Source organism: Echiichthys vipera (assembly GCF_963691815.1).
Source record: "Echiichthys vipera genome assembly, chromosome: 18".
NCBI lineage: Eukaryota > Metazoa > Chordata > Actinopteri > Perciformes > Trachinidae > Echiichthys > Echiichthys vipera.
The window spans coordinates 3859201-3876436 of NC_139843.1; the positions used below are offsets into that span (position 1 = coordinate 3859201).

General features: G+C 39.6%; 2 protein-coding genes across 3 annotated transcripts; one reads left to right on the plus strand and one right to left on the minus strand.

Annotated features, from left to right (window-relative positions):
• Positions 1-3183, plus strand: snf8 (SNF8 subunit of ESCRT-II; the record flags this gene model as incomplete). Of its 2 annotated transcripts, XM_083932912.1 has the most annotated exons (9): positions 1-66; positions 299-356; positions 461-511; positions 1584-1722; positions 1819-1923; positions 2109-2181; positions 2280-2421; positions 2844-2918; positions 3046-3183. In XM_083932912.1, exons 2-9 carry the CDS (start codon positions 303-305, stop codon positions 3181-3183), a joined length of 777 nt encoding a protein of 258 aa, XP_083789038.1. In that variant the 5' UTR covers positions 1-66; positions 299-302. The 2 variants fall into 2 exon arrangements, with proteins under 2 accessions (XP_083789038.1, XP_083789037.1); XM_083932911.1 differs by having other exon boundaries at positions 7-356.
• Positions 3184-3655: 472 nt separating this feature from the next.
• calcoco2 (calcium binding and coiled-coil domain 2) lies at positions 3656-13942 on the minus strand. The gene is made up of 15 exons (XM_083933210.1): positions 13869-13942; positions 13258-13416; positions 13070-13175; positions 11541-11704; positions 10559-10684; positions 10336-10461; positions 10128-10256; positions 9254-9348; positions 9100-9169; positions 8010-8177; positions 7722-7910; positions 6478-6594; positions 6098-6278; positions 5711-5748; positions 3656-5031 (listed from the first exon to the last, which is right to left on the minus strand). The coding sequence occupies exons 2-15, from the start codon at positions 13408-13410 to the stop codon at positions 4867-4869; spliced, it is 1827 nt and encodes a 608-aa protein (XP_083789336.1). The 5' UTR covers positions 13411-13416; positions 13869-13942; the 3' UTR covers positions 3656-4866.
• Between the last annotated feature and the right edge of the window lie 3294 nt (positions 13943-17236).

Sequence of the window (17236 nt, forward strand, 5' to 3'; positions counted from 1 at the left end):
AAAATGGAAACAGTTGAACTAAAGTGGATTTATACATCAAATTAAACCGCATTTATCTCCTAAAAAGTACATTTTTCACCTGTTTTTGTTAGCTTTAATAGCGGACTGCTTATGTAAACGCTAACGTTATTAAATAAGTGCGTATTAATGCGTTTAAGTGTGAGATTAAGTGACAAAAACAAGAAATATACTCGCAGCTAACGCTAGCTTAGCTCTAACCAGATAAATATAAATGTTAAATAAACGTAACTGACTGTTTTTTGTAGTTTTGTAGTTTATATTTTTAATTAAACTTCAGCAGGATGCATCGCAGAGGAGTTGGTGCGGGAGCTATCGCCAAAAAGAAGCTGGCAGAGGTCATTTAAAGTTTATTATTATTAATATTTTGTTCTTACATTAACTTCTTTATTTGAACAAACACTCTCAAATCTAACTTATGATTTTTTATTTCTCTGTTTAGGCAAAATATAAAGAAAGAGGAACTGTTCTGGCAGAGGATCAAATTGTCCAAGTGAGTCTTTTTTGTTTTATTTATTTTATTTAAAAAAAACACTTCTTCATTAAATATAAACGTGTTTCCACGGTTGCCATGTAATTAAATACATTTACTCAAGTACTTTACAAGTAAGTGATGTACGTGATTATTTACATTTTAGATAGAAACCGGAGCATTTTAAATCACTTTTTCACCTTTTCTCATTGGCCTTCACTCACCCTGACATGTTATTTTTTATCTTTTATTATAGCTTTTATTTCTTTTACCTTCTCCTAGTTATTGTTATTACACCCTGACCTGTTATTTTTTATCTTTTATTATAACTTTTATTTGTTTTACCTCATCTTAGTAATTGTTCTGACAGCCTTAACTGTTATTTGTATCTTTTAGTAAAGGTTTTAATTGTTTTACCTCATCTCAGTAATTATTCTTATTGCCCTTTCTTGTTGTTAACGTTGATGATTTATGCTGCTGTTTGCACTTTGGGCAACTAAGGTTGTTTACTTAAATGTGCTATATAAATACATTTTGTTGAGCTGAGATATATCTTTATTGTCATTGTTTTTTAAGGACAACAAATACAGTTTAGCAGCTTACAAGTATTGGAAATATAAATAGCAAAATATAAAAATCAAGATAAATATATACACACATACACGATGAGGTAATACTATAACAAAGGTGCAAGAGTAAGTCGAGGGTTATTGCACTTCTTCAGTTCTTGGGTTTTGTTCTACTTCATACTCAACTAATGAATTACGATCTATTAAAGATTAAGACACCTAGCAGTATTATATAGTAATGCTGGTATTTTGAATAAAAAAATATACATTTTAGTTGCTAAGTTTCGTTTTTATCTGTCCATATTTAACAAAATAACAATTGACGGCTGTGTAAAACTTATTTGCCTGTTTGGTAATTATCATATTTATAAATCAAAAACAAACAATCAGTTTAAAATATATATTTTTGTACAGTCCCGGCCTCCAGTTACAAATCCACATGTGCCATATATTTTGTACGCAGAAGTTTATCTGTTTATATTCCCTCGTTCATGCATTTACTCACCTGTTTGCTTTTCTTCCAGATGTCGAAGCAGTTGGAGACCTTCAAGTCGAACCTGGAGGAGTTCGCCAGCAAACACAAACAAGAAATCCGAAAGAACTCACAGTTCAGGGTTCAGTTTCAGGAGATGTGTGCCACCATCGGAGTTGACCCACTTGCCTGTGAGAAACATCTGGAACATAATCTGCAAAACTCCATAAAGTCTCAGAGACATTTCAATCGTGTGTTGAAAATAACTTTCCTTATTTATTCCACAGCTGGCAAAGGTTTCTGGTCTGAGATGCTCGGCGTCGGTGACTTCTATTATGAGCTCGGTGTACAGATTGTTGAAGTGTGCCTGGCCCTGAAACACAGAAACGGAGGTTTGTAATTTATCTGTAATCTAAGTGGTAATCATTGTGTTTGACTGGTAACAGAGGGGACAAACATTTCTGCAACGCAGTCAACTCCACTCATGTATGATGTTCTGCATGTAAACAAAGCCCTGTATCATAATTCCAGTCATAAACACCTGCATGATTAATATTGTTTGTGTATTTTCTTTCAGGGCTTATTACTCTGGATGAACTGCATCACAGAGTACTGAAGGGAAGAGGTAAATACGCTCAGGATGTGAGCCAGTAAGTAAATTCAAGACATCATATTTGGATCTTTTAATGCCCATATGTTCATGTTCAAGTCGTATATTAATAAACTCATTGAATATGTGCCTCCCCAGAGACGACTTGATGAGAGCCATAAAGAAACTGAAGGTGATGGGGAACGGCTTCGGGATGATTCCTGTCGGTGGTTCTTACTTGGTCCAGTCGGTCCCAGCGGAACTGAACATGGACCACACTGTAGTTCTGCAGCTGGCCGAGGTAAAGACGCAGTGACAAATGTATTTATTTATTTATTTTAGGCCGTTGTCAAGCCTTTTACTATATCGGACAGACAGGAAATGGGGTGAGCGAGAGAGAGGGAGACATGCAGCAAAGGGCCGCGCGTCAGAGACTCCTCATGTCAGATGAGTCAATAAAATTTAGAATTAAAGACACTGGGAAAATACAACTGTAAAGCAAGTTCCAAAGTCTATCACTTGATGTCACTGTTTTCCATCTTCCTGCTTTCCCCTCCCCGTCATCACCAGCTGACAAACATCACAAGCTTTGCAGCGGTCCGTCTGTAATGTTAAACAAGTTCAGACAAACAAGCTGTTACTTAAAGAGACGGACGTAGCAGCAGGTTTCAACAGATGTAAAAGAAGAGATGGCTCATCTGTTGTTTCTTTGTTCATCTGTAGAAGAAGGGCTACGTCTCCGTGAGTGAGATCACGGAGAGTCTGAAATGGGAGAAGGAACGAGCTTGTCACGTCCTGGTGAGTGAAAATCAGCTGATTTAAGACGACCTGATCGTAAAAATGTATTATTTAGTGTTAAATTGCCGTCTAAGTGGTGTTAAATGAACTCTGAAGCATCGTTGACCTCCACTCTGCGTGTTTCCAGGAGCACCTGCTGAAGGAAGGCCTGGCCTGGTTGGACTCTCAGGCAGCGGGAGAAGCACATTACTGGCTGCCCGCCCTCTTCTCTGAGCTCAGCTCCCGTGACATCACGCCGGAGGAGGCCAATCAGATGACGCCTTGAGAGGTGAAGGAGGAGGAGGAGGAGGAGGAGGAGGAGGAGGAGGAGGAGGAGGAGGAGGAGGAGGAGGAGGAGGAGGAGGAGGAGGAGGAGGAGGAGGAGGAGGAGGAGGAGGAGGAAAGAGGAGGGGGAGGAGGGGGAGGAGGAGGAGGAGGAGGAGGAGGAGGCCAATCAGATGACGCCTTGAGAGGAGGAGGAGGTAGAGGAGGAGGAAGAGGGGGGTGACTGCTCCAGAGATGTGTTGGTAACAAAATGTGCCTGCTGGGTGAACTCTGAGGTTGTTTTCTGGACACGAGTGCACGCAGCTTCTATGCAGCGAGCCGCTCACGTTATTAGAAACGACGCTTCACATGAGCGTCAGCGGCGTGCTGCTCGTGTCACGATGTGCGGGCGGCTGTGAGCCAATGTACAGAACATGTAACCGTTTCATTTTTCATGTATAAAGTTTTAAAGACGACAAACTGCATTCCACCACTTGATTTTTGTCTTTATTGTATCAGCATTTAAGTGCACTTAAACTTCACATACATTCACTTTCTACATTTCTCCTCCTCATTCCAACACTTCACTTCGTCATACACACTTTTAAATCAACAAATCAACAGTTAAATAAACATAAATCAGCGTAATGTGGTTATCGTCGATCAAGAATCTCCATGGAGACATGAAAAAAGTGCAAAGCTATGATGCAAATTAAGAACTGTGGGTGAAATAGTCAGTTTTAAATGTGACAGGCTTTATTTTAAATTATACTTTCATCCACCTGAAGGCACCCTTCCATCTTTAAAGCATGTTTTACTGCAAATTATGTATTTATTTATATACTTTACTGCTGATTGTTTTCCAAAGCACACCATAGTTTTCACAAACAGGGAAAACTGAGGGGGAAGTTGAGGTCAACGGATCAGTCGATGAATCGCTGCGTTGATGGAACAGAAAAATAATCACAAACTATTTTATGTTTGCTTTTTGCAGATGTTGCAAACAAACATTAACAAACCTCACAAATGATGTTTTTAGTCCCTCAAATTAATTTTTTAGCCTCACAAATGCTGTTTTTAGTCCCTCAAATGCTATTTTAAGCCTCACAAATGATGTTTTTAGCCTCTTAAATTCTGGTTTCAGTCTCAAATGATGTTTTCAGTCTCAAATCCTTTTCTTAGTCCCTCAAATGATGTTTATATCCCCTCAAATGCTGGTTTCAGCCTCTCTATTACTCAGATGTCCCGTGTTTCTCTTTATATCATATAACTGAATATCTTTGGGTTTAGCTGCAGCCTTACAGGTTAATTTAATCACTAACACACTGAGGAAGACAGAAACCCGTGTGTGTGTGTGTGTGTGGCCTGTTGCCAGTAATTGAATAATAAAAAGGACATTTGTAAACGCTTGCCTAATGCGTAAATACAGCAAACGACTTCAGACTATTTTGTTTAGCCATTTGAGAATGAGTGTTTACTTTTTAAAGAAGACCAAAATAAACGAGGACACGGCGTTCGCTGTGACGAAACACCTCCGCGGATTCTTTCTGCTCGACGGACACTAGGTGCTGGAAAACAAAAAGTGTATACCGCGTTTGCTTTGGACGACGGCCAACAGTAATATAAAGTCTGTTAAAACTCTAACTATGTTTCTTTTTACACGCGACCACCTGACGTCTGTGTCGCCCCGGGATCACACGCGCCCTCACAGCTCGTGGCTGTAGACGTGATCCTCGAACACGGACTGCTCCATGTTGTCGCAGATCATCGTGCAGAAGGGGCACACGCGGTGACTCTGCTCGTGCTGCTCCAGCTCGTGTCGGGTTATGCAGGGGAAGCACTCCTGGCAGTGACGGCACACCAGCGCCTGCTGCAGAGCAGAAATAGAGACAGAAGAGGTTACAGAGGAGGTAACAGAAGAGGCCGAGGATTAGGGTTGAAGTCCCCTTGGAGAGTAAACAGCTGAGGTGATGTTGGGAGCATGCGGAGAGGTTTGGAGTGCAGAGTCCAGCTTCTTTTAACCTAGATTAGTTTCAATGCAGGTTCATTAAGTTTGATTTTAATGAATGATAAACACTATATTTAGTTTTATCAGGAAACATTTGTTCTGATTGGTTTAAAGTCATGATGATGTTTTCAGCCTCACAAATGCTGTTTTTCTCCCCTCAAATGCTGTTTTTCTCTCCTAATATTATGTTTTTGTCCTCTCAAATGATGTTTTTCTCCTCTCAAATGATGTTTTTAGCCCCGCAAATGCTGTTTTTAGCCTCTCAAATTATGTTTTTAGCCTCACAAATAATGTTTTAGCCTCTCAAATTATGTTTTTAGCCTCTCAAATGATGTTTTAACCTCACAAATAGTGTTTTCAGCCTCTCAAATGCTGGTTTCAGCCCCTCAAATGCTGTTTTCAGCCCCTCAAATAATGTTTTTAGCCTCTCAAATGATGTTTTTGGCCTCTGAAAGTGTGTCTATGTGACATACTGACACAATAGAGGACATGTTTTGCATGTGAGTGATGGTACAGGTGATATTAAACTGATTTGACTCACCTCTTCCTCTTCCTCTCCCTCTCCCTCTGCGGCGCTCCCTGCAAGGACAGGCATATCAGTAAACACCAATGAATTAAAAACGATTATCGTAGACTGGGACAAACGTTGCTAAACCAACGCTAAGTGAAGCGTTGGTGATTAAGGTACAATAGCCGTCACAGTGTTAAAACTGTTTAACCCTTTCAAAAGTGTCGTTTCAACTCGAGTGCACCGATAAAGACACCTCCAAATGTGTTGTGTACCTTGTGCATGAAACAGCAGATATGATGAATATGATTCTGTACATGATTTTGAATTAAACTTAATAATAGAATAAAAACCTTTATTCATTGTTTAGTGTAGAGCTGCAGCTGATGGCCGTAACATAACCTCCACCTTGTTCCTCACCTATGATCTCGTACAGGTTCTCCGGCTGTTCAGGCGTCTCCTGCGGTTCCCGGTCGTGGGTTGCTGGTGCGGCGGCGGCTGGTGCGGTGGTGTCAGGCTGCACGTGCGGCGGGTCGGCGGGTGGAGCTGCACTGAGCTCGGCGTTGACTCTGCGCAGCCCCTCGATGTCACACATCAGGCTCTGACAGAATGAACCAGTTAAAACAAACGAGCGTCTAAAATTACACAGTGACCCTGAAGTAGAGATGCACCGATCCAGTTTTTTGCGATCAAATCCGATACCTGGATGAAAGGATCGGCCTCATTCGTCTGATATCCGACCCGGGTATGGGTTCGGTGCATCTCTACCCTGAAGGCGGTGTTTGTTTGCGTGAACGTACCTGGTTTTCTCTGGCGAGCTCCTCCATCTCGTGTCTCAGCAGCTTGATCACGCCGTCCTTCTCTTCTATGAGGCCGTCTTTGTCTGCGATCGCTTCGTGTGCCTCTCTGAGCTGCAGCTGAGAAACAACGAAGGGAAACCAAGCTCCGTTTTTAGAGTCTGGGTCTTTTCTCCTGCAGTACTAATGTGTTATTTTCATATTTGTGCATACTGGGGTCCATTAACAGTGCTGAAGGTCATGACTGACTTTGTTTTGTGTGTAGGGACTCTTCTCATGCTGCTGCAGAGGTTTGCTGTTATTTTCAGCAGCATTAGTGGTTAAAAAAGACCTTTGAATGCCTTCACTGTACTGCCCCGAGCTAATCACTGTTAGCCAGGCCCGGCTGTTAGCCACTCTCCAGGATTTTTTACACGAAAAAAAACTGTCTCGATGGTTTATTTGATGCATTTAAGTGCCAAAAAAGTAACCTGACTCTCTCCCGATGACTTTGGTTCCGCCTAGCTCCACTCAACCACCTGGGATCGCTCCACAGGAAAGTGATTTCAGGTGGTCGAGCCAATCAGGAGGTTTTATAGATGTGACGTAGTAGAGAAACCACTGTGGAAGCAGGCGTCAACATGGGTGCTGCTGTTTCATCCGTGTTGTCCGATCTAGAGAATCTTTCTTCTTTAACAGAACCAGAGAACGGCTCTGAAGGCTTTGAAGGCTCATCTCATCTTCAGCCTCTTATCCGGGGTTGGGTCACGTGGGCAGCAGCTTTAGCAGGGGACCCCAAACTTCCCTTTGCCGGGCCACATTAACCAGCTCTAACTGGGGGATCCTGAGGCGTTCCCAGGCCAGTGTGGAGATCTAATCTCTCCACCTGGTCCTGGGTCTTCCCCGAGGCCTCCTCCCAGCTGGACGTGCCTGGAACACCTCCCTAGGGAGGCGTCCAGGGTTCATCCTTACCAGATGATCCTGAACCACCTCAACTGGCTCCTTTCAACGCAAAGGAGCAGCGGCTCTACTCCGAGTTCCTCACGGATGGCTGAACTTGATAAGGCCCAGCCTCCTGAAATCACTTCCTAATGGAGCGATCCCAGATGGATGAGGGAAGCGCGGATGAACCAAACTCATCTGGCGAGAGTCGGGTTAGGGAAAAGATTTTACAACAGAATCACACTTCGAGAATTCCCTTCAACGTAGCCCACACGATAATAAATCTAACCACAGTGTAGATTTCTGCAGCTGCTTTGTGAGTTCACCTCTTGTTTGCCGCTCTTCCGTTGCGTCTGCTCGGAGGATGTGACCATCTTCTCCAGCTGCTCCCTGACCTCCTGCAGCTCCCTCTCCTGAGCCCCGGCGCGTCTCTTGATGTTTTTGCTCTCCTCCCTCTCCGCGGACAGTTTCACCTGAGCGTCCTGCAGCTGGCCGACAAGATCCTGACACCGCGCCTGAAGAGGACATTGTGCATAAAGAGAAGGCGTGTCATTGTGTGTATTTAAGAATTTCAGCCTCTTGTTTTTAAATGTGATGTTTTTCCCCCCGCCCACCCTTAGGTCGTCGTCTGCACAGTCCTGCGGGGTCTCCTGCTGCGACAGCCTCCTACATAACTCCTGGTTCTCTCTCTTCACGGCGTCCATGTTGTGCGTGAGACTCTGCGACCGTTGCAGCTCCGCAAAGAGTCTCTCCTTCTCTTTCTCGCTGCTCTGGAGGTCGACCTGCACGAAGGTAAAACACACACACACACACATCTGAAGTTCTGATCTGGACCCAAAGGATCTTTTTCTGACCTGGATCACGTCGGTGAATCCGTCACAGTTTCATCAGTGTTTAAAAAGCGTCCTGCTGCCACAAAAACTCACTAAAGCACCAAACGTGGATTCATCCGCCGCTAAAAATAGTTCCTCATGTTGTTTGATAAAAACGACAGTGAGCAGCTGTTTTAGGAAACAACTGAACCTTTAGAAAGAGAATAATAAACTACATCTGAGCTGTTTTTGAAGTTTGACATCCGAACTTCCAGCTGGGAGGAGGCCTCGGGGAAGACCCAGGACCAGGTGGAGGGAATATATCTCCACACTGGCCTGGGAACGCCTCAGGATCCCCCAGTTAGAGCTGGTTAATGTGGCCCGGGAAAGGGAAGTTTGGGGTCCCCTGCTTAAGCTGCTGCCCCCGCGACCCGACCCCGGATAAGAGGCTCAAGATGAGATGAGATGAGACATCGAACTTTAGGGGCATGCGAGTATTTTGGTGATTTTGGTCTTTTCATGGTAATATTTAACTTAAATGTCCCAGATAATGCTCATTCACTTGTATTTTAGGTTTCACAGAACATGTTTTCATGCTTTAATGTTCAAAAAACTAATAATTTTTTCTAGCACCTGTCTCTTTAAGACCTCCTACTCCTGAAAAAGCCCCTTCTGCTCTGATTGGTCAGTGTCTCTGGGTCTTTCTGTGTCTCTGCACCGTCATTGCAGCCGGGGAATGACTGTTACAGCACTGTAGCGTCGCTATCTACCTTTATATAGAGTATTTGTGACATCACAACTGTACAGGAAGTCCCGACGGCTCGTTTAAAGACAGTTTCTGAATACAGACTGTGTGCTACCTTTAAAACGTGGCCCTGCAGAGCAGACTTACCTGAAGGAGCTGAACGCTGTCTTTCATTTTGAGCAGTTCCCTCTCTTGTTCTTTGACTTTTGATTTTAACCTAAAAGACACAAAAAAACATCGTTTGAGGCGAAGGAACAGAAGTAAACAGACAAGTTAAAGGTCAGACGGCGACTTGACTCACGTGGAAACGGCCTCAGTCTGAGCGTGCACCTTCCCTCGCAGCCCCTCACGCTCCTCTTTCAGCTGGTTGATCTTCATCACAGCTCGCTCGTATTTCTGAACGAGGTTTAACAAAGAAGAATGTATCAAATATTAAAGAATTATATTAATATTTATATTTCACAGTCGGTGCACAACCTTTTGATTAAAGAATCAACCCGCCCCTCCCACAATCATAATGTCATAAAACACCATTGTTAGGGATAAAATAATAATTATTATAAGAATAATAATTATAAAATAACCAAGAACTACAAATCATAAATAAACAAATAACAATAAGTGACCTCAAAAATAAATAAATGCATAAGTAAATAAATAAATAATAACTATAATAAAAAACTTCAAAAATAAATTAATTCATAAATAATAATAATAATAAACTAAAAAAACAAATACATTCATAAAATAAATCAATAATAGTTATAATAAAAAAGCTTCAAAGATAAATAAATTATTGAATGAATAATAATATAATAATTTATAAATAAATGTATTAATAAATAAATAAAAAATAATAGAAATACATACATTCATTAATAAATAATTAGAATAAAAACAGCTTTAAGATGAAATAAGAAATAATAATAATAATAAAACAACTTAAAAAAAATAATAAAAATAAATAATAAAAATAAAAACTTAAAAATAAATACATTCATAAATAAAAAATAACTCTAATAAAAACAGCTTCAAAGATAAATTAATTCATAAATAATAATATTTATAAAACAAGTTAAAAATAAATAAATAAATAAATAATAATGAATAATATGGGCTTTACGTACAGCCTTAGTTGGAGAGGCGCGTGTCGTAAAGAGATGAAATCATTTTACCTCGTTCTGTCTCGAAGCTCCGTCTGAATTCAGGCTCTGACTCTGTTTTTCCCGCTCTGCAGCCTCGTGTTGTTGTTGTTGTTGTTGTTGTTGTTGTCTCTCCATCTGCTTCGTCGTTTGGATCTCCTCCTGGTCGTGACACCAACTTTAGCGTTCACACTTTAACTCACTGCAGCTTCTGATTTCACAGTGAAACGTAAAAACAAACCTTTAAGCCGTCCATTTCTCTCTGCTGCTGCTGCGAGACGCTCCTCAAACGCTCGTTTTCTTTCTTCACTTCGTCCATTTCTCTCTGCAGTTCACTCATCTCTCTCTCTTTCTGCTCGTTCTGCCCCTGCAGACACAAATAAACCCCACTGTGTCAATTATCAAAGTTCACTTTCTCTGCGTTGCACAACGAGCAGACACGTGCGTGGTGTCTGTGCGCGGACCTTGAGGCTGGCGGCTTCTCGCTGCTCCGTCTGTACGTGGTTCTTTAAGGTCTCGTTTTCAGCTCTCGTCTGATCCAACTGTTTCTGCAGTTCGGCTTTCTCACGCACGCTCTGCTCCACCTGCTCCTGGGTTCAACCAAACACATTCAGTCAGTGCGAAGCTTTATTTTTATTTATAATAAAATAATGTAGTACTGTGTCACTTTTAAGAGCCCCCCATTCTGTCTACGTAGGAACAAGAAATCCAGATTCAAAGAGTCGACTCTTAGTCATTTTGTTTCTCTTTGTGCTCATTTTAAGTCCATTTTTAGTTGTTTTGTACGTCTTTGTAGTTGTTTTGCATCTTATTGTGGTGGATTTGTATCTATTTTTAGTCATTTTGCATCTTTTTGTAGTTGTTTTGCATCTTATTGTGGTGGATTTGCATCTATTTTTAGTCAATTTGCATCTTTATGTGGTGGTTTTGCATCTTTTTGTGGTGGTTTTGCATCTATTTTTAGTCATTTTGCATCTTTTTGTGGTGGTTTTGCATCTATTTTTAGACATTTTGCATCTTTTTGTGGTGGTTTTGCATCTATTTTTAGTCATTTTGCATCTTTTTGTGGTGGTTTTGCATCTATTTTTAGTCATTTTGCATCTTTTTGTGGTGGTTTTGCATCTATTTTTAGTCATTTTGCATCTTTTTGTGATTGTTTTACATCTATTTTTAGTCAAAAACCAAATAATATTCTGTTTATAATGAAGAAATCAGAAATATCCTGCCTTTTTTAAAATAATATTTAATTAATGAGTCACAGGCAGATCTGCTCCACCTGCTCCTGGGTTCAACCAAACACATTCAGTCAGTTTGACGCTTTATTAATTATATTATTATTTATACAGAGCTCTACAGATCAGTGGGGAAAGTTACCTGATGAGTCATTTATTCTCCACCCAGTCGTGTGTGTTTGCTCCCCAGAATGCTCTAATGTGCGTTGGATACCTGCGTTGTGATAACCAGGAGGTCGTCATCGTCGGGGCTGCTCTCGATGCTTTGCTCCCCCGGGTTCTTGAAGCAGAACGGCGTGCTGGCTCCTCGCACTTGGCCGGAGCTGTCGACGTAGCAGAACTGGTAGAAGTCTATCTCGTCTTTAGGCAGGTAGTATTCTGACGGGACAACGAGGAAATCTTCGTTTTTTCACTCTTTTACATGAATGCATTTGAAGATGAGGAAAAAAAAGGTTGTTTACCGTATAAACCGTATATACCTGTTTTGCATCTATTTTAAGTAATTTTGCGTCTTTTTGTTGTGTTTTTGCATCTATTTTTAGTCATTTTGCATCTTTTTGTTGTTGTTTTGCATCTATTTTTAGTCATTTTGCATCTTTTTGTTGTTGTTTTGCATCTATTTTTTGTCCAAAACCAAATAAAATTCAGTTTATATTGAAGAAATCCAAACCCTGCCTTTTTTTAAATAATATTTATTTAATGAGTCAAAGGCAAATCAGGTCACAAGACAATTAAAGGGATAAACAAACAATAAACATCTATTTCTGTTACTCAACATTTTTGTGAGCTCTTCTGTAATATTTGCTTTTTTCAAACACTGGATACTTTCATCTCTTTGGGGCCTTTATTGAAACTCTCTGAGGAGAAAAATGAACGGTTGAGGTCCACGCAGAGGCGTTAACCTGTCGGGACATTAGACAGCTTAAATCTGATGAAGCTTGAAAACTTTTACTTCCTTAGTTTCGCTCAGTTCCTGGATGCCTGTGGGATAACGATCATGTTATTTGATCCCAAAATAATCTCATATTGTTGTTTGACAAACTTCAGACTGCAGCTAATACATAAAAAACGTCCGCCCTCAGGTATTTATCAGTTTGTGTTTCTTTTGTGGTGGTTTTGCATCTATTTTTAGTCATTTTGCATCTTTTTGTGGTGGTTTTGCATCTATTTTTAGTTATTTTGCATCTTTTTGTGGTGGTTTTGCATCTATTTTTAGTCATGTTATATTTCTATGTCGTAGTTTTGTTTCTCTGTGGTCATTTTAAATATAAATCTATTTTTAATCTTTTGGCGTGTCTATGTGGTCTATATTTAGTCATTTAGCAACTCCTTCTTGTCATTTTTTATCAATATAGTCATTTTTTTTGTCTGTGTGGTCATTTTTGGTCGTTTTGTGTATACTTGTGTTCATTTAACATCTCTTTGGGATCGTTTTGTGTTTTTTTAAGCCACATTTCATGAGTCAGGGCCCCCTGACTTCATGGGCCTGTGCCCAGTAGGCCCGTCCCGTGGTCCATCCATGCCCCTGGCTGGACTCCTACTTTAAAAATCTCTGGCACAGAGGATTTGACTGCATCAGATATCAACAACACGGAGCCAGAGGATCAGACATGCTTCAGGATCACAGCAGCTCATAAAAACAGATTCAAACTGTTTACACATGACAGAAACACCAGTGTGCATTACAAACATGACCGGGCGCTTTTATATCACCCTGCCTCAAAAGTGAAACTTATATCTCACCTTTAAAAACAGCTTGTCTTCTGGCACACTCTTCCAGTCCGTCCACATCCAGACAAGGCTCCACCCACACAAAGGTCTGATAATCCTTTGTCGTGCTCCACCCCACCTGGAAGAAAAGTTCATTATCCTTTAACGCACCTCACATCCATATTTACACATAAGTTGACTTTTAAATATGGTTTCCCCACCTTAAAGATGCCCACCCAGTCCCTGGGGCTCGGCTGGAAGGTGGGGGTGAGGGTGAAGCAGCAGGTGATGGGGGTTGACGGCGGGTATGAGTGAGGGGTGTCCGTGAACACCACCTGGGAGAAGGTGCGCGCTTTGGTGCCAGCTGCCTCCATGTTGAGCTGCAGCCATAAACACATGATGAAACAACACGAGTCTGAGGGGTGACAGCGTGTGTTGCGACAGAAGCAGCTCCGGTGTTTTCACAGCCTCCTTCCTTCTTCATGTTGTTGTTATTACGCACTTAAATTCGGATTTTCCTTCACTTATATTGGTGCGTAATCCTTTTACGCACCGATAAATAACACAAAAACACTTTCCCCAGCGCTAAAACACGCTCACACTTTACACCAAACCACACTCCCCTCCCTCGACATGACATTTAATCTGCTTTTTAACTTTTAAAGTGCAGTTAAAACCTCATAATAAAGAAACCGAAAGTGAGTCAGCCGCACAGACCGCACCCGAAGTGTTATATAATGTTTACTTTGGTTCTAAAAAACTCTTTTAAACGAATAGAAGTCTGAAGAAACCTGATTTTCTGATAAACGTTGGGGTAAACATATAAACTTACATGTTGGTCGTCACTTGTCACAGCACCGTCAGCGTCCGAACCTGCGGCTGTGCTGCATTCAAGTGACCCTCGGATATTTGTACACCAGGCTCGTAGACGCCCCACCACACACACGCCACACTGCGTGCACTTAAAGAAGCACTCTTTTGGCAAATATCCAAACTCGTCTAATTTGATTTCCTAAAAGAATTATAACATTGAATAAAACCATTTCATCTGGAGTGTGTGTGTGTGTGTGTGTGTGTGTGTGTGTGTGTGTGTGTGTGTGTGTGTGTGTGTGTGTGTGTGTGTGTGGGGGTGGGGGTTGTTTTCATCGTAACCGTCAAATGGAAATAATGCCCTGGATGCTACTTTTGTTTTCTGTTTTTATTTATTTATTTATAGTTTTAAAGAATCCTCGTCTGTCCTATAAAACACAACCATGTGATGTATATTTGCTCCACCCTGGGAATGTTTGTTAAAACAAGGGGAATTTAATAAAAATATTTTAAAAAGGAAGGAAACACATTTAATCTTCTTTGAGGGAATGCCTTTTCTATTTATCTATATCTAATATTTATATACAGTACATATATGTATTATTGTTTATGTTTTTGGCATAGTTTATATTTTGGAGTTTCACTTTGTTAATATTTATATATTTTGCAGGTTTTCCAACTTTGTAGTAGTGCGACTGCTGCCTTTAATCCACTTAATTGTGTTTTATTCTTTATTTTTTTTAACATGAAATGGACCTAAACTATTATTTTTGTACGTACGTTTGTATTTTATGACGTTTTCAAATGCATATGAAAAGAAATTGTATTGACTACAAATAAAATGGACTTAAACGCAAGTATTTAGTCAGTTAGACCAAAAGGCATCGTGGATACTTACATATAATAATTACATAACTCAAAAGAAAAGTATAAAAGTAATAAAATAAAGTTTAAATACAAGCATGCAAAAACAACCACTGCTCAACAAAAAGGTTCATGTGCGCTCAAATCAAAGTCACTGCTGCGATTCTTCCTTTTGGCCCTGAATGCATCAGCAGTTAGGGGTGAACCGTGTGCTGCATTGTGGGAAATGTAGTCCAACTGTACAAACTCTTCTGCAGTGTGGCATAAAAACACAGGAGGGAGCCAAACTCTTTCCTGTCGTGGGACTGAAACTTTGTCCAATAAGGAGGTGAGAAATTATATATGATTTTTGCATTTTGCATCTTTTTGTGGAAGTTTTGCATCTATTTTTAGTCATTTTGCATCTTTCTGTGGTGGTTCTGCATCTATTTTTAGTCATTTTGCGTCTTTTTGTGGTGGTTTTGCATCTATTTTTAGTCACTTTGCATCTTTTTCTGATGTTTTGCATCTATTCTTAGTCATTTTGCATCTTTTTGTGGTGGTTTTGCATCTATTTTTAGTAATTTTGCGTCTTTTTGTGGTGGTTTTGCATCTATTTTTAGTCATTTTGCATCGTTTTGTGGTGGTTTTGCATTTATTTTTAGTCATTTTGAGTCTTTTTGTGGTGGTTTTGCATCTATTTTTAGGCATTTTGCATCTTTTTGTGGTGGTTTTGCATCTATTTTTAGTCATTTTGCATCTTTTTGTGGTGGTTTTGCATCTATTTTTAGTCATTTTGCATCTTTTTTGTGGTGGTTTTGTATCTATTTTTAATCATTTTGCATCTTTTTGTGGTGGTTTTGCATCTATTTTTAGTCATTTTGCATCTTTTTTGTGGTGGTTTTGCATCTAATTTAGGCATTTTGCATCTTTTTGTGGTGGTTTTGCATCTATTTTTAGTCATTTTATATTTCTATGTCGTAGTTTTGTTTCTCTGTGGTCATTTTAAATATAAATCTCTTTTTAATCTTTTTGCGTGTCTTTGTTATCACTTTTTGTCTCTATGTGGTTGTTTTGTGTCTATTTTTAATCATTTAGCATCTCCTTGTGGTCATTTTTTTTTTATCCCTATAGTCCTTTTTTGTGTCTTTGTGGTAATTTTTGGTCGTTTTGTGTATACTTGTGGTCATTTAACACCTCTTTGGGATCATTTTGTGTTTTTTTAAGCCACAGCCTTCATGAGTCAGGGCCCCTGACTTTATGTGCCTGTGCCCAGTAGGCCCGTTCAGTGGTCCACATTTAGTTATCTTGATGTAAGTAATCAACTCAGTTATTTCCATGCTGATATCTGAAGATTATTTCTTTCTTTCAGGTGAAAAATATAATGAATAGTTGAATGCATAGGGTATATTTGGGTCTTTTTAAGAAACTTTCCCCTTTTGGGATTCTTCTGGGTCTTTTTCCCTCTTAATCAGGACAAGTTGAGGATACAAAATCAGTTAAGTTAGCTTTTGTTGCAATTTGTTCAAATTTGACCCTATTTTGGCTTAAAATGACTGAACTATACAAGGTTCACCTGAGGCTCATCATTGTAGGTGCTTCTTTTCTCATCGGTGAGCCAACAACCAATCAGAGAAGAGAACGCTCACACCCCCGCCTTGTGATTGGCTGAAGGCTGGACCGGGGAAGTTCCATCTAAAAACGGGCAGAGCGCGCGTGAGTTCATTCATGTTTACATTTGGAGATTACGTCTTCACTGACGGTAAACACAACAACAACAACAACAACAACAACATTACACAACACTGCTCCGTTAGTGTTCCTCACCGGCACCGAGAGGACGCTCTTGTTCACACACTAACGGTAATGTCACGTTTGGTTCGTTTTAAGTTGATTTAAAGTGTCTTGTTAGCGGCTGTTAGCATTCCGTTACCATAGCAACAGCACGGTAAACCTTGTTAGCATGAGGCTAGCTACAGCATGTTGCTAGTTTCCGAGGTTTATCCGCAGACTGTTTGGGTTTAGCTTGATTTTCTTAAGACACTGACGAACTGAAACTCGTTTATTAAGAGGTTTTATGAATATAAATAATATATACAATTATTACATTTTACGTTTTATTTATAGTCTCAACGAAAAAGACAATTAAGCTAACGTTAAACTTCAGTGTTTAATTAAGACGAGATGTAACACATTGTAATTAACATTATTATAAATATTATAAACATTATTATAAGCATAAATATTCTAAACATTATGATTAATATTCTAAACATTATTATAAATATTATCATAAATATTCTTAACATTATTAGAAAGATAAACATTATAAATATCATAAACATTATAAATATAAACATTATAAATATTCTAAACATTATTATAAATGTTTTAACATTATTATAAACATTATTAATATTATAAATATTTTTAACATAATTATAAATATTATAAACATTATTATAAATATTATAAACATTATAAATATTATAATCATTACGATAACAGTCATACTTACAAGCATGGTGGTAGAAGTATCCAGAGCTT

What these genes read in the sequence shown, in the direction of transcription:
- calcoco2 (XM_083933210.1), bottom strand. Translation starts at nt 13,410, where the DNA reads ATGGAGGCAGCTGGCACCAAAGCGCGCACCTTCTCCCAGGTGGTGTTC. An exon ending in GTGCAGACGACGACCTAAGG is followed by an intron (nt 7,911 to 8,009) that starts GTGGGCGGGGGG and finishes TGTCCTCTTCAG; the next exon opens with GCGCGGTGTCAGGATCTTGT. An exon ending in GAACCTGTACGAGATCATAG is followed by an intron (nt 5,749 to 6,097) that starts GTGAGGAACAAG and finishes CTGTCCTTGCAG; the next exon opens with GGAGCGCCGCAGAGGGAGAG.